We start from the raw sequence: 17395 nt of genomic DNA, 5'->3' as shown, positions 1-17395 counted from the left end.
ATAAATATAAATAAATAAAGATATACATTAATTATATTATCATATACTGCATGTCATAGACACCTACCAAATATATACATAAGAACAAAGTAGATTATTTACATTGGAACAAAAAATAACAAGTTCGCAGTAAACATTTAAACAATACAACTTCCATAGACAGTCCTTTTAAAATTTCATAGTGTTAGACTTTCTCATATTTCGGTACTCAAAAACAAAAAATTCTCTCTATTTCGTTAATATGCTTTTTATCCAAATTTAATATATAAAAATGTCAAAAGCTCTGTCAAATAATGAAAAAAAATGCAAGGCATCAACATCATGTTGGTACTTCAAAATCTAGTTTACGTCCGAAACCTTATGGATTTTGTTGCGAAGTAAAGGACCAAGATACAAGGTTAGATACAAAGAATGATGAGGACCAGCTATTTTCTCGATACAATCTAACGGAAGGTGGACCTGATATAAAATTTCGCCTTCAAGAAGTAAATAACGCTTCAGCATCCCCACAACGCGTTAATCAAAAAAGCGTGTATCGATCAGGATTTCGAGGTCGACCGCGGGGTCGACAGAAAGGCGGATATGACGATCTACCTCGAAATGGCCAGCAGAAAGGATATCGAAGTGGTCAACGAATAGAACGGGATCGTAGCGAAAGCGATAAGAATAATAAAGGTTTCCATGAACCAATGATCTGTAGACACTGCAGAGGGCCTCTTAAATGGTACTTGGAAGATGAGATAGCTGTTGCTCGTGAAATAATGATGCAGGACCGACAAGAACAGTATAACACAGAAATGGAACAGAATATTAAAACTGCTAAAAAAAGGGTATGCAACAAAATTCTAGTAATGGGTTTGAAAGTACTCTAAAAATACTTGTAATCAAAGTTGAATCTCATACACTTGTACTTAAATATTTAGATATAACTACTCACGAAATTGAAGTTATTTTATATAAAATATTTATTTTGACACTAAAACTACCAGATGAGTCAGAATGACATATCCCTGAGTTCTCTTTTTTACGGTTATTAAAAAAATAACAAATGATTCTCTGCGGAATTATTAAATAAATTGATTCAGAAATAAGCAAATTGAATTGTAAATCAACAGAAATCTCAATAGATGCATTTTTTGAGTTTTTATAGAAAGATTTCAAAAAGTTTCAATGTTGAAAGATATTGACAGATATATTAAAATGAGGAAGTAGAAATTTGTTTTATTATGTATTCTCAGTATTTGTTCTGGTATTTTAGTTACGTATGTACTGAATATTGTGTGTACATATTATTTTGGCAATTCATTTGTCGATTGTTAAAAGCAAAAGCAAAATTAACCCTTTGTCTCTCTCTTTGACTCTCAGTCACCACTTGATTTGACACAGTAAAACTATAGAATGTAATATTTAATATTAAACTTTGTATAATGCCTCGATAGATGAAACATTGGAATAAAACAGCTTTGTTCCTCAATGTACTGGTTATTTCTCTTCGAATTAGTCTCAAAGAACATCGTCTTCGCCTCGTAAAGAAATGTTAAATATTTCTAGTAAGAAACATCCGAGTGCAAAGGGTTAACAATCCAGAGATCCTTTTTTTAAATTTGTAAAACCAAAAGCATAAGTATTTTTCGACGCACTATGTTATTGCATGTATGCAGTATATTAAAGGGGTCAAATTTGTATTATGTAGAAAAAGAGGAAAAAAAGAAGAAAAAAGGTAGAAAGTTAACAGCAGAAGCCGTATCTTGAACTGAATGAAAATATGTACAAACGGTACGACTGTTAAATAAAATGTATGGAAACAAAAATTTGCAGGATAAAAATAACAATATTTAAATAAAAAACACTTTTTATATTTTAATATTTATATTTATACTTACTGCTGCTATTATTCTCGTTACATATAAAAAAATATATACCCATATTAGAAAATATACTTTATTTTAATAGAAATGCTTACACAATCCACTATTTATTAAAGAACGCAATACTGTGAATATACTACCCAAACATTGTTTGAAACTTCTTTTTAGATATTCTCATAAGTTATGTAATTAAGAACTATAATTAATACATATATAATTAATATATATCGAAGTGAAGTAAACAGAAAAGTAGTTTTCTACAATTGCAGCAGAACAATATATAATCTCATTGTCATGTAAAGAAATATATTTATAATTAATGTTTGGTTTTTTTTAGTGAAATCATATGCTTATTATTGTTGACAAAAGACTCAAATATAAATTTGAAGTTACAAAGATTTGTAGTTGGTATCCTTATTATTATGATGTTTTATAAGGGCGGCATTAATTTCTTTTGTTTTCATTTAAACTATCATAACATGTTTCATAGATGTATTCGATCTCTACAAAGCCTGCTTCTTAAACGTCAATATATATTCGCTAATATATAAATTATGCGTAGAAAAATCATAACTGAAGCATACATTTATGACTGATGTTGTCTTATTACAATAGATTTCTTAAAAAAATTTATTATTAGTTAATAAAATACTACGTATGTTAATTTATTAACAATATCACTATTAAAGGCCCTGCGATGTTATTAAGAATTGTTTAAATAAAGAGAAATCTTATTTTTTATAGAGATTATTAGCACGTTTATAAATTAATTTTTCTTATATTTTATAAGAGAGAGAATATAACCAAATAGTAGCATACTATACTTTCTGTAATACAAATTAAATTTAAATTGACACAAATTCATTAACCATAAAAACCATAATAAACTTTTGTAAATATTTTAATTTCAAATACAAAATATCATACAAATTTTATGTTAACTATATATTTAGAAAAAGAAAGTGAGTATTTTTTGTATTATTTGTTATCATAAATGTTGTCTCTATAATATTAATAATAATGTAATTATAAGTTTTGATATATTTTATTAGTAATGTTAATGCACTTTTATATGCAATTTCTCTTTATTTTCTTTTGATATTCGTATCTTTTTTAAGAAAATTAAATTTAAAATATATTATGAGAAACAAAAAGTTATTTGACAAAATACTATAATAAAACTATAAATACAGTGTGATAAATGTAACAAAAAAATTATTTTATACTTCCAATAAAAATGTTTGAATTATGAAAACTTGTTTGAATAATTCAATTTCTTAAAATGAATTTCAAATAATTTTACAATGCAATATAAAAATGAATAATCAACTCATATTAAATCATATTTTACGTTAATTTGATATATTTATTACTATTATCAATGTCATTAAGGAAATATATAACGCTTACTAATTATGGAGCCTTGCACAATCGCTGCGCTCCGATTTTGACTAAACATAATAGGTTTATACAATAATCAAAAATAGAAGATACACATTCGTTCATCAACGGAAACTCAATTTTAAAAATTGACACCTCTAAAACTATCTTAAAATGTGAGATGTTCTTTACTTTTGATTATTCTAAATACAAACTTATAAAGTTTCATCAAAATTGAAGAGAAACAATTGAATAACATTCTTTATAAGTAATACACATATCATAATTATATGAAGCTTCTGTTAAAAATTCGAATAGTAATTGAAATTGAATAATTCTGTATTACGATAAAGTTATAAAAGAATATAAAATGTGAAAATAGAAGAACTGTTTCGGACTATTATACCTGAAATATATTCTTTATTACTCTTTGGTAAAACACCGAAAAATACTTCATTACTGTTTTTATAAACAGATATTTTATAGTAACATAAAAAGAAAAGTTACTTTTAGTATAGTACACAATTAAATAATAATCACTAACGATCTTAACATAGTAAAAACATAAAAAATAACAAAAGTAAACGTGCTAGTTCACATTTCAATATTTTTCTTTTATATTTAAAGCTGTAGTGTACATTTGGGAATGTTCTCCTTTATTTAAACTTTTTTCTTTCAAAGGAAACGCAGTAATATTATTTTTTGCTCGTTTATCGTACGTTTTCCAATCTTTTGAAGTAAAATATTATATAACATGATCATTAAATTAAATATAACTTTGTCTGAAAAATCAAATGATATATATTTTCAAGATAAGAAATTGGTGTTGTTTAATATCTATATTTAAATACAAAGTCAGTCTTTGTATATATTTATTCAGAAGATTTAGGGATATTCTCGAACTCCACTTTGTCGTTAATGTTGTTAATTTCATTAGTGTCTGTGGAAACGGTTGTTTCAATCAGTGAACTTGTATTTTGTTGGTTTGTAATCTCACACTGCGAACCTATATTTTCTTTAGATTTTAAAACTGCAGATTCATTCTTATCTGTACCTTTTATCTTTGAACCATCTTTATCATCAATTGTAGTAATATTAACTTTTTCAATATCTTGTTTATTAAACTCTTTAGAATTACCTTCTGTTTCTTTAGTAACATCACCTGCTAAAGATACATATTCTAATTCATTTGATAAAGTATCATTTGATACATTTTCTGAGTTTATTACACTATCTCCTTCTTCTTGGAAATTATTAACATCTTTTTTTATATTGTCTGTTTCTTTTTGAAGATCATTATCATTTTCTGCATTCTCCGTTTTTTTTTTAATGTCGTTATCACTTTCTGCATTGTCTTTTTCTTTTTGAGGATCGCCATCATTTTCTGCATTGTCTGTCTTTCTTTGAAGATCATTATCACTTTCTGCAGTGTCTATTTCTTTTTGAAGGTCGTTATCATTTCCGTCATTGTTTTCTTTTTTCTGAAGAATGCCATCATTTTTTGCATTGTCTTTTTCCTTTTGAAGATTATTATCATTTTCTGTATCATCTTTTTCTTTTTGAAGGTTCTCAGTGTCAGTTTTTATGACATTAATATCTATTACACTTGATGAAATATCTTGTTCAAAATAATTACTACTTTGATGTGAATGGTCTGTATCTTCATTTACTTTAAAATCAATTTCTAGTTCTGATATTTCGTTATTACTATTACCTGACTGTAATTGATCTTGCATTTCTAGGTTCTCTAAACTTTTTGTTACTGATGTAACATCATAATCATTAAGTGATTCAGTATTACTGTTGTTAAAAGTTTCTACCTCTTCCTCTCCTTCATCTGTGATAATTCTTTTCATATTCTGAACTATTTCGTCTACAGTAAGTTCTACAACAGAATTAGAGTGTGAATTACCAGTGTCCTGTATCTTTGTATTTTCATCTTGTTCTTCAAGTATATTTAAAGATTCATCTGATTTTATAGTACAACTACTTGTATTTTGTTCAGTGTCACATTTACTTCTTTCTACTGTATCATTATTTAAAGCTTCATTTCTTTCATGATTTTCTGATATCTCGTTTGCATGTGCCTTTTCTTTTACTTCAACTTCATCGTAAGATGTATTGTCAGAATGTGGAACTAGGATATCAATGACGTTATTTCCATTGAGACTCAATTTAACACAAATTGGATCACACGAGTCATCAAGAACTTCGAATTGAAACATTGTTTCTCCTTCACCAGAAAGTTCCTCAAGTTTTTTATAAGCTTCTGGAGGCCAAGACTTTATTGTTTCCGGCTTCTGCAGTGCACAACATTTGGATAAAGCAGGTATATTTATAATATCTACTGGTAACATTCGCACTTCATTTGTGACCACTGTATTACCATAATCAATGTAATTAACAGTAACAGAATCACCAGAATGCGAAAGAATTTTAGCTCTATACCAATTACCATCATCTGGAAATTTTGCAGCACAAATAGTGCCAACTTCAATTGTATTTAACGGAAGAAAACTAGGAGCTGCTTGGAGTCTTTTCAACATTGTATTCAATTCTGTAGTTTTACTTTCAGCTTGAACATAGAATTCATTTAATGAATTGACACGAGTAATAAATACATTTGGTGAATTTTCTTCGCCTAAAGGAGGCAATCTTTCTTCTATGATTGGTGGATGATGACAAAACTTAGCAAGCAGATCTGTTACATTTTCATTGATTAATGTTAACTTCACCAATGATGTCACATCATCATTTAATACATCCAATAAAAATATTGTTGCTCCATCAGCAGCCAATTTTATAAATTCTTCGCAAGCCTGTTCTGACCATTCCGTGATTCCTGCTGGCATAACTAAACGGCACTTTCTTGATAATGGTGGTACATTCATTAGGTCTTCGGGTATAGCTCGTATTTCAGTTGTAGTAGCTGAATTTCCATAGTCAATGTATATAACCCGTGTAGTATTATCATTATGTGATACAACGCGTGCTCTATACCAGCAATCATCTTCTGGGTACTTAGCAACACACAACATATTTTCTTGAATTTTGTCAACTTTAGGGAACATATGCGCTACAATAAATCTGTCAGTCATGACTTCTAAATCACCAACAGACTTTTCTTCTTGCACCCAGAATTCGCTTGGAGAGTTAACATGACTTACAAAAGCGGAGTGAGGATCCAATTCTAGGTCGACTATTTCATCAATTAAATCATCTTCAGTGTGAATCATTACAGCAAGATGTTCTTTAACCAATGTTTCGCTAACACTCTGACCATCTATTAACAAATCTACTCGTGTGGTAATGCCATTAGCAATCACCAGTGTTTCTAAAGATTCAACAGATGTTACTAAAGTTTCGAATTTTTCACATGTTATAGCATTCCAATCTTCTGAATCTACAGGAATCACATCTAGTCTACATTTAATCGCGAACTCCTTAATTTCTTTCCATGAATCAGGAATATGTCGAATATTTCCAGATTTATTATCAATAACATCAGTATTTCCGTAATCAATAAATCGCACAGTCGTTATATCCTCATCTGCATCGAGTACCTGTGCTCTATACCATAAATTATCAATTGTATATATCGCAACGCACAAACTTCCTTCTTCTAATATCCCATCTACTTGTGAAAATGTAGAAGCTTGTATTTGAAGCTCTGATTGTTTCTCGTTAAGTCTTTTAGCATCTCTAACAGACTGAAGCCAGAACTGACTAGGAGAGTCCACATGCGATATATATACATTATATTTATAACCTATTTCCATATTAAGAATGCTAAGTTGTATTGTTTCTGATACTTCTTGTTGCAATGGTAAATTAAGAGCATGTAATTTCTCACTAATTTTTTCCCCATCATATAATAATTCTACTATCCACTTCTTGTTTACATTACGGAAAACAGCTGTGAATACTTTGTTCGACAAGTATTCCTGCAGTATGTTTAGTTGTTCAGATACTGTACCTTTAAGAGTTACCGGTAACGACACATTAATAGCTAGCTGATGTGGTGTATAAAAGCAAGAATCCAAAGTCATTATTACATCACGAGGAACTTCCTCGTTATTGCCATAATCAATGAAATTTACACAAACTTCGGTTTCTGTATAATTTATGACTTTAGCACGATACCAATTACCATCAGCACTTTTTGCAGCGCATAATAGATCTACTTTAGGTTCTACTAATTTTCCAGAAGCAGGATAATACTGATTAAGCGCTTCGATTAAATTTTTATCCAAAGCATAGTCTGCATTACGTTGTAACCAGATGCTGGTAGAGTGATCCGCATATGATACCAACACTTTATGAGTAGAACTTAAGATAGACATTGGACATATTGGTGATATTCTTTCCTCAATATCTTCAGTAACATTAATTTTGTTACCCAATGAATCAAATAACTTTACAATGAGCCTATAAAAACCAAACGTTTATAGAGAATACAAATTATAGGAAAAATATGGATATATTTTATATTCGATTTCTGTGTTATATAAAACTTCAACAATTAATGATAATGAAAATAAATCTAGATAATAAAAAATTGTTTAAATCTTTATATTGTATATTAGTTTATTGTTTTAAAATATTGTTTATATTTTAATTTTAATATATAATACAAAATTATATAAACTAAGAACTTACCTGTTATTGTCAACTTCATCGATATACATAATTACTTCCTTTCCTTCAACACACTTTTTGAACGTTGTATCTACTTCAGGTGAAGACTTAGTTTTCATAAGAGAACATTCTACTGCCTGATTCTGCATAACAGACAGGTCTCCTGGCAATGCTAACACCTGAATAAAAGCAATACTATATCAATATGTGATACATGGAAACATTATAAACAAAAGTAACGTAAAAGCAAATATTAAAGTGTTCTTATTATAAAAGTATTCGCTGCCTTACTTTTACTATTTAATCAGGCATTTTTATGCTTAACGAAAATAATATATAAAGCAATATGATATTAGTTCCTTATTTTATATGATATTTGTTTCTACGAAATATTTATACTTTAGTAAAATTTACATTATATCATTACATTAATACTTTTCAATGCGACAAGTATGGTATTAAGTAACACCTATGCCTAGCAACAATGCTGTAGTATCTATCGAAAAATTGTTTTAGCATGTAGATTAATCTCTTTCTTTCAAAAAACTCACGCAATCTGAGAGAATTTCATCATATGCTCCAGTATCAATGAATTTTACATCAAAGCCAGCAGATCGTGAATGGTTACGGATTACTGCTCGCCTCCATACTCCATTTGCATAAACCAAACAACCTGTGCCCAGGCATATCTCATGGACTGATAATCGTTGCATCACCTGTCATTGCCATACTTATCCTTACCAATATTATTCACTTAAATTTTGCTATCCATCAATAAGGAATCTCAATTTCGAAAAAAATTAAAATAATCGATATTTACTGTCCTGCTTATTGTAACGAAAAATTGAATTTTTAAATTTGTATAAAACAGCACGACGTTAAGATAATGTTGATGTTAAGTAATGTCTTCGTGTTAATGTAATTAATAACATTCTTAAATATTAAAATTGAATTCGAATACTGCAAATTGTTGTATCAATTTGTAACATACATTCAGGTAACATACGCATTGTTACATGTTATAAGTAGCATGCAATATTAATAGTAAAATCAAAAAACAATAAACCTGTAATTTTCGCATTTAAGTCAGTTAATAATAAACTAGGTTCGAGTAAAAAACATTACAATTGGAATTTATGTAATATTACCTAACATTTTACTACAAATTATTAAAAATATCTGAACAATACAAATAATGTACTATATGAAGGAGCAGTTTAAATTTACTAAATTGACAAAGTTATTGAGTTGAATTGACAAGGGAAAGAATTATTAACTACTGCTTACATTTAATACATTTTGGTAATAAAATGGATAGCTCAGGAAAATATATTTAACTAATTGTTATTAATACCATACATCGTGCAATGAAATGTAAAATACTTTCTATGAATAGAATAATAAAGATTAGGAAGACTATTATTTAAATTATTTTTTCACAATTAACAGTTCATGCACTTTGATATAATTTTGTGTAAATTATTTCGTATACATATCAAGCAATTAGTAAAGCAAATATATTTCTAAATAGATATGTTAATAGAACTTATATTGGTAACATGAAACATTTAATCATTAATACAAATTTAAGTATTAAATTTGTATATGTGTATTAGATGCAACAGTATTAGTATGATACTCAAACAGTATATTTGTAACATGATTAATGTGTAGTTGATATAAATATTATTCATCAATTTTTAATAGTATAGCAGTTAATTTTAGTTTAAGTGTCATGTCCTGTAGTTCATATACAATGTTTTTGAAATAAACAAATATACAGCTAATAATATAAATATACATTTAAAATTTAAATATTATTTACTATTTTATAGGTTGGATTTTTAATAATATTTAGAATTCAATATGTTTCATGCATCAAATACAAAATGCTTGTTAAACATGCTTATAAATCTCAGACATCACATTTGTAAAAATAGTTTATATATACACACATTTATACAATAAAATAATTAAATATTTATGAATATTTATAAATATGTATGTATGAAACATACCTTGGGATTTTTGTCAGTCATATATGTATTGATCAAGTTTTCACATTCAGTAGCGAAAGGAAGTTGCACGTAAAATTTAGACACATTTTCCACACTCGATACTTTTACTCTAAGTATCTGACCATTTAAAAGATTTATGTCCACACTTTCAATTTCACTTGGAATTACAGGTGCTGGAATCTTATTCTCTGTAAACAAAATAAACTATATTACATAAAGTTCGATTACCAAAATTAATTAAAATATATTCCTATGTTTAATTAATATCTTTGTCTTTCTATATATAGAGATCTACATTCTCTTTACATAGGAGATCTGAAATACACTAATAATTACAGTATTTGCTTACCCTGCTTTTTAATTATTGTAGTTTCAAAATATTTGACTAGTAGAAGTAAAAAACAAGTATTGTGATCATTAGTGTAGCTGAGATCCCTTCCTTTGAGAAAAAAAGACTATAATACAATATATAGATGATATAAAATTATTCAAACATCAAACCATATATTGTTTCATATTCAGTCATAAGAAAGAATATTTTCAGAAATTATATATTTTTGTAGAAATCAAATATAAAATCATTTTTACCATCAGTAATGTCGTTTGATTTAGTTTCTGAAGAAAATGAAGCCAGATTGTTTTCAACCAACATACTACCCACATCATTTCCATTATTATTTAACGAAATAAAATATTTATTATCTTTCATGCAATGGAAAGTGCATGTATATTTATCATCATTAAAATAATTATCAATTGTTTCAGTATCTATGTTAGACCAATTAAGACCATCTTTCGGGATAATATTTAATAGGGAACACTGAAATGCTTGCTTAGGTAGATACATAAATTCCTTTTCTACAGGATAAATATTTTGAAAATCGACTACAGCGCTATTTCCAAAATCTATATAATGAATAAGATGACCATTGAGCTTATTCAATTCTACGATTTCTGCGCGATAGAGAGCTTTATCTTCGAAAAATGTTGCTATCACAGGTGATCCAACCTAAAAATAATGATAATAAAAATATTTTGATTACAGTTTATGTGAATTATAAAAAAAATCATAATCAATAAAAAGTACTTTTAATGTAGATGATACAGGTTCTCTGCCAGTATATATCTTTTGAATTTTATTCATCATGGTCTTAAATTCATTTTCATTGTCAAGCGTTTGGCAATAAAAATTATTCGAATTTGTAAACCAGGTAACAATCACATCCTTTTTAGTGCCAGGTGTATGTGAGATTGTTGACCATACAGCATTCAAAGGTGCATAATCAGGATCAGCAATTTGTTTTTTAATTGTACTTATTTTACTACGAGATACCGCAGCTTCCTTCGCTTGTAGTAAATTGATGCCTTGACAAAATTCTTCATTTATGAAAGTATCAGTTTGACAATCATCGATTACTTCTCGTATTAATACGCTATATATACCATTCTCTTCAGTAACAAATTCAACTTCCAACACTTTGCCATTTACTTTATTTTCAAAGCTTTTTATTTCGTCTTCAGTCGAAGTAAGGTTTTTCATACCAAATAGTCTACAATGTATGGCTTGTGTTGGAAGTTTTAAGAACTCCTTTTGAATGACTTTGAGTCTATTAAAATCGACTGTTTCTGTATTTCCATAATCTACAAATTGAACAGTTGCATTGTTTCCTTCAACAGATTTAACAATAGCTCTGTACCATCTCGAATCTTCGGAATATTGAGCAATACAGTACAAGCCCTTAAAAACCTTAGATTCTCTTACTAATTCTCCACCATTTTCATATATTGATGCAATGCTTTCCATTACAGAATCTAACGCAGTGTAATCAGGACTTAACTGAACAAAAAAATCAAGTGGACTATTCGTATAAACTACTTCGCAATTCTTTGTAGATCCAATAACTATATTAGGAACCGGAATATGAAAATCACTTTTACTTCGCATAGGACTACATCTTCGTCCTTCTTCCATGTGATTCAAGTTTATAATATTTATCTATAAAAAATTAAATAATTATAAACACAACTTTAACAAAATTATTAATAGATTATATATATATATAATAAAAAGTAATAAAATTGTACGTAGTAAGTATGATTTAATAAATTATTGTAAAACTTTTGTATTTTACTAATGTTACTCATAAAAATAAATGGCCATTATTATTGACATACTTTACCTTGCTCTGTGTTAGTCTATATCCTTGTCCCTTTCGATCTTTAAATTTATTATTCCCGTAATATGAGTCACCTATTAACAATTTTTATGTTTTTATAATATATCTAATAAATACGAACAAATTAAAATGTATATTTACATTAAAAATTCACATAAACTCTATTCTGATAATACATTAATACTAACTGCTTGTCTTTCCAGATTTTACGCTGCTGTCACTGTCTCTATCATTAAATCTGTTACTTTGCGTTCTTCCAGAAAATCCATCACGTTTAGAATAATTACCACGCGTTGTGTTACCTCGTCCACGTCTACTACTCCCTTTAGACGATGTATCTGAGTCTTTATCACTCCAACTTTTATCGGAAGAATGACTTTTTGATCCATATCCTGAAGTTTTATTTCTACCACCTCTACCACCTCTACCAGCTCTGCTACCCTTAAGCGAATCATTGTATTCGTTTCTGTTATTCCATTTATCCTTTACATTTCTACCATTAGAGAAGTCATCCTTACTAAACCTTTCATTTTTTGCATTAGAAAAATCGTCTTTACCAAACCTATCATTTCTGGCATTAGAATGATCATCTTTACTAAACCTTTCATTTCTCACATTACAATGATCATCTTTACTAAAGCGTTCATTTCTGACATTAGAATGATCATCTTTACTAAATCGTTCATTTCTGGCATTAGAAAAGTCGTCTTTATTAAACCTTTCATTTCTAGAATCGTTGCGATGAAAATTACTCCTTTCATTTCTATTTTCATATATTTTTTCTTCGTTGGATTCATCTTTCCAAGATTTAGATTTGTGCCTTTCCTGAACTGTGGAAGTATTCTGTGGATCATTCCATGTGTCTATTTGACTGTTTTTCTGCCAATTATTTATATTCTCACTGAAATGTATAAGCTAATTTATATTAAAAATAATAGCTTTTATATCGATTTAACATGCAGAAAACGTGTGTAAATCTACAATATATAAGTCTATGAAATTCTAATTAATAAATATGTACGAATGAGATACTTTGTATATTTTCCAAATATGAAAATAATATTCATATTTTGCAGATGAATGAGAAAGAATTAATATATGAAGGTCATTTTGTTAACTGCAGTGTTAAAGACTTACATATGGTACCTTTATATTATCGATACAGAAATGTATAAAAAAAACTGTTGAACTCAAGTAAATTTGTAATAATATGAATTATAATATGAATAAGATGTAAAATAATTAAACAAGTACTAATAATTCTTAAATAAATAAAATTCGAAAACTTTAAAATTTTCTATTATCTACTTTCTCATATTGATTTTATATTTATTTTATTGGTTGTATAAAACCTGTGATACCATAAAGAATACTATTTTACCTAAATAATTATTATAATTATCATGTTAATAAAAATTGGGATATTTATGTCTACAATGAAACCATCATGCGTAATAAAATATATCTCAAAATACCTTTGATTAATGTTTGGATTTATTTTAACAGTATGTTGTTTCTCCATATTTTGATAGTTTGGTTCATTTGTTGATTTCCTATCATCTACAAATATACGCAACATTTTTGACTTAATGCTTTCCATTCTCTCAAGTTCATATAAATCTACTATTAAACCATCTGACTTTACATCCATTACTCTTAAAAGTAATTGTTTTTCCAAGGTAAGTAATTCAAACTGATTAAACACTTCTTGAGTGCACGGAAGGAGTTCCCATCCATTTAAAATGCATTTTATAGCTTGAGCTTCCAATTGTTTTATTAAATCATCATGTATTAAACGAAGAGATATTACAGGGATAGTTTCCTCATTACCATAGTCAACATATAACACCTTCACGTTATTTGCATTTATGCCAAGAATTTGTGCTCTGTACCTAATAATTAAATAACATTAATAAATATATAATGTAGTATACCTACCATATTACTTAATATTATACTGTGCATCATTTTAATATCATCAATAAATGTTCATACATTCTTAGCAGAATGTGACCAAATAAGTATTACAATAAAATTTTACAAAATTCTTACACTATTTCGAAAAGATTGAATTTTTAGAAAGAAAATAAGCTTCTATTTTATATTGACCTATGAAAATATATTTAAAAAAATTAAGAATTGCATAAGGATTCGTATCATTAATACTTATCAGAATTTTCAACTAACCATTGATTATCATACAAAGCGGCACAAGGAAGACCAATCTTCAATTGTGTTAAACTCAAAGTAGGCGCAGTTTGACAAAAGTCTGCTAGACAATTCATTATTGATTCCAAAGATCCTGTGTTGCTATTTAGCTGTACAAAAAATTTTCTGCAAGTTTCCACAAATGAAACATGTACAACTTCTTCAGCACCTTTCGACAATTTTGCTGGTTCTTGATATCCAAAAGATATAGGAGCTGCAGTTGGTGTTGGAAATGCTTGTCTCAGAATATTCTTTATGTTTTTCCCATCATCATATAAATCTCCATATTGAACCAATGGTGGTCCTTCTGGTGGACAAACATGTAAAACAAGCAGTTTTCCTGATACAATTTGTTTAAAATATTCTTTCATTTCATCTCTGACATTTAATTCATGTACACCACTTAGAGTAAATCGAATTGAAAGTACTTTGGGATTAATAAAATGAGATGGTAGTTGGAAGATATCCGTGTATGGTAATACCTCTGTATGACCAAAATCAACATAATATAGTTTACACTTATTTTCCATTACGGACATTACAACAGCTCTGCACAATACTTTATCTTGCGTGTAACGACCTAAACACACTGACCCAGGCAAAGGAGGTTCTTGCAATGGTTCTATAGGATGATTATTAATATCCCTCATGAGCAAACTTAATATTTGAGATGTACTTTGAAGTTGCACAGAGAATTTATGTGGGCCGTCTTCAACAAAAGACACATATACTTCATGTTTGGATGGTACATCTAGAACACGTGATTTAAATACAAGTGCTTCTTGTACAGGCGAGTGCATCATGTGTTTTTGTTGCGCTGCACAACATAAAGGAACACTTCGTTGATATCCATGTATATCACTTCCATCACAATGCAATGGATTTACATTCTGCATAGGAGCCACTGACGTTAAATTATTACTTATAAGGTGTTTGCTTGATTGCTGGTATATCGGTACTTCAGGTTCTCGCATACATTTTGGTGGCCTATGAAAGTATACATAAAAATAATCAAATATTATATTAAAATTATAAGCACATTATAACTTTTAATACTCTACTATTCTTTTTAAACTTATCTATCAAAATAGAAATGGAAAATCATTATTATTAAACTTATAAATTAAAAAAATAATTAAATTATTATTTACAATAACTTTTAATCCAAAAAGAGAGGTTTCGCAACAGTATTGAAATAGTATAAACTTCTAAATCAAATTATAAAAAGAATTAGGCTAACACTTACTGCTCAACAAACATATATAAAAATGAAAATAACAATAAAAGTGTAAATAAAATCTCCTAACACTAAAATACCTACCTAAACATCTCTTGTAATGTAGCACCTACTGCCATATGTCTCTTGATTAATAATTCACTGAAATCTTCATTATTATACCAAAGTTTAATAAAGCGACGATTATTAATTACAGTGTGGATCAAGATTTTATATTCATTGTACCATAAAGTTTTTTTAATTAATTCAATTACTTTGTTTTCCCAAATCCCGTTTATTGGTAATATATGCATTAATGTGAAATCAAATGCTACAGGTGGAAAAGATTGCAAAGACTCGGAACCAGGTATGTTTTCAAGTAAATGAATTTCTTGAGGTGGTAATACCTCAATATTACCATAATCAATGAATTGTAAAACTATCATACCATCTGGGCGTATGTTAATTACTTTTGCTCTATAATATCCTTCATTTTGAAATCTAGCACAGCAAAGAGCATTCACGCGTAAATTGGCAGTTCTTGACCCAACAGAACCCTGACTTCGAGCAAATTGCTCAACCAGGGGTAAAATCATGCGTTCTACGCATGTCGCAGAATTTTTGTCAACCTGACCCCAAATTTTAAGAAGTGAATCCTCTGCTTCAACATGAGTCACAAAAATAATCAATTCTGTGCTTTGTTGTATGTTCATGATGTTTTATACTTTTATCTCCTCTTATGTGAAGCACCAGTCTTCGTTAATCACACAGACCAATCTGTTCACAATCTAAAACATCAAAGTTTGTCAGACATTGTAAAAGTATTTTTATTCAACCCTAACCGTTAATGGAAACTGGGCCACTCTAGCCGAGAATTATCGAGTAATACTATTGGAAAGTCAAAGTATGTCGGCTGTTCTATCTTGAAATATGCTTTGTCAATGACATTGTTTTTTGTTTATTCGATTTTAATAATTACTTTTATAAACGCATTCTTTTGTTTTTTACCGTAATCTATTACGACAATCTGTAACAATTTCACGCTTTGTTATCCGAAATTATAGGACCATTGTAGCGTAGGTTAATATATTCGTAATAATAATTTTTACAGAATCTTTCTTGTAAATTTTAACCTTCTTCTTTTATAACACAAAACACACGTGTAATCTATATATTTCTAATCAAAAGCATACGTACGTAAACTGATATTCTTTATATGATATTGCGTAAAAAAAATGTATGTCAACGCTGCAACTATAAGTAATACAAACCTTATGAGTAAGATATTAGACGCATCTCTTCTAATTCACTTCATTAACAGTTATGGAATTACAATGTTCTTTCTACAAGGTTTCACTTTTGTAAATACCTTCAGAATCTGGCGGTTGACCGGCTTTTTATCACCCACATGGAAGTTTCTTTGACCATAGTTTTGACATATTTGGATGGCGCGTAAATTGAATTTACATAAATTATGTGCACTTCCTTTTGTGTATGAAAACAATAGTACACATGGATTTTAATACTTTTTGCTGGTACTAATATCTTTAAAAATATATTTTACGAACGTATACAATAAATGATAATAGAGCATATCGTACTGAATGTCTATAAAATATATAGTTCTCATGTGCCATAAATACATAATACATGTAGCAGATGATAGATATATTGAAAGGTAATTCTATACATCGCAGTAATACGAAAATTAAGAATATTGAAATTATATTAAAAGCTTTAGTCTCTCTGAATTATAATTGCTAGTAATAACGTTCGTAAGACAGGTCAATAGGAGTATTTATAAACAGTGATATAAAGTGAAAAATAAGGATAAAAATCTGATTTACTGGACGCTGTTAGTGGATTTATAATTATTAATAATTACCCAAG

General features: G+C 28.4%; 2 protein-coding genes across 7 annotated transcripts; one reads left to right on the top strand and one right to left on the bottom strand.

Annotated features, from left to right (window-relative positions):
• Nucleotides 1–203: 203 nt before the first annotated feature.
• LOC116431124 (uncharacterized) lies at nucleotides 204–2564 on the top strand. Its single transcript, XM_031986121.2, has 2 exons — nucleotides 204–830; nucleotides 1694–2564. The coding sequence occupies exons 1-2, from the start codon at nucleotides 294–296 to the stop codon at nucleotides 1730–1732; spliced, it is 576 nt and encodes a 191-aa protein (XP_031841981.2). The 5' UTR covers nucleotides 204–293; the 3' UTR covers nucleotides 1733–2564.
• Nucleotides 2565–2808: 244 nt separating this feature from the next.
• LOC116431118 (protein tudor) lies at nucleotides 2809–17067 on the bottom strand. Of its 6 annotated transcripts, XM_076364602.1 has the most exons (13): nucleotides 16777–17067; nucleotides 15954–16293; nucleotides 15611–15836; nucleotides 14269–15276; nucleotides 13557–13973; nucleotides 12270–12982; nucleotides 12085–12155; nucleotides 10992–11900; nucleotides 10493–10913; nucleotides 9905–10092; nucleotides 8438–8602; nucleotides 7908–8065; nucleotides 2809–7676 (listed from the first exon to the last, which is right to left on the bottom strand). In XM_076364602.1, exons 2-13 carry the CDS (start codon nucleotides 16216–16218, stop codon nucleotides 4121–4123), a joined length of 8097 nt encoding a protein of 2698 aa, XP_076220717.1. In that variant the 5' UTR covers nucleotides 16219–16293; nucleotides 16777–17067; the 3' UTR covers nucleotides 2809–4120. The 6 variants fall into 6 exon arrangements, with proteins under 6 accessions (XP_076220717.1, XP_076220714.1, XP_031841971.2 ...); XM_076364599.1 differs by having other exon boundaries at nucleotides 15611–16293; XM_031986111.2 differs by lacking the exon at nucleotides 16777–17067 and adding an exon at nucleotides 16703–16770 and having other exon boundaries at nucleotides 15611–16293.
• Nucleotides 17068–17395: the final 328 nt, after the last annotated feature.

Source organism: Nomia melanderi, chromosome 2 (genome assembly GCF_051020985.1).
Source record: "Nomia melanderi isolate GNS246 chromosome 2, iyNomMela1, whole genome shotgun sequence".
Classification (NCBI taxonomy): Eukaryota; Metazoa; Arthropoda; class Insecta; order Hymenoptera; family Halictidae; genus Nomia; species Nomia melanderi.
This window is presented reverse-complemented; position numbering and strand designations above follow the sequence as displayed.

Bases quoted from the DNA above. Each gene is read 5' to 3' on its own strand.
- LOC116431118 (XM_076364599.1), bottom strand. From the start codon at position 16,218: ATGAACATACAACAAAGCACAGAATTGATTATTTTTGTGACTCATGTT. The intron at 11,901-12,084 runs GTAAAGTATGTC...AATTTTTTATAG, and splicing joins ATAGACTAACACAGAGCAAG to ATAAATATTATAAACTTGAA. The intron at 8,066-8,437 runs GTGAGTTTTTTG...GCTTTTATTCAG, and splicing joins ATGAAATTCTCTCAGATTGC to GTGTTAGCATTGCCAGGAGA.
- LOC116431124 (XM_031986121.2), top strand. From the start codon at position 294: ATGAAAAAAAATGCAAGGCATCAACATCATGTTGGTACTTCAAAATCT. The intron at 831-1,693 runs GTATGCAACAAA...TGTATTATGTAG, and splicing joins TTAAAACTGCTAAAAAAAGG to AAAAAGAGGAAAAAAAGAAG.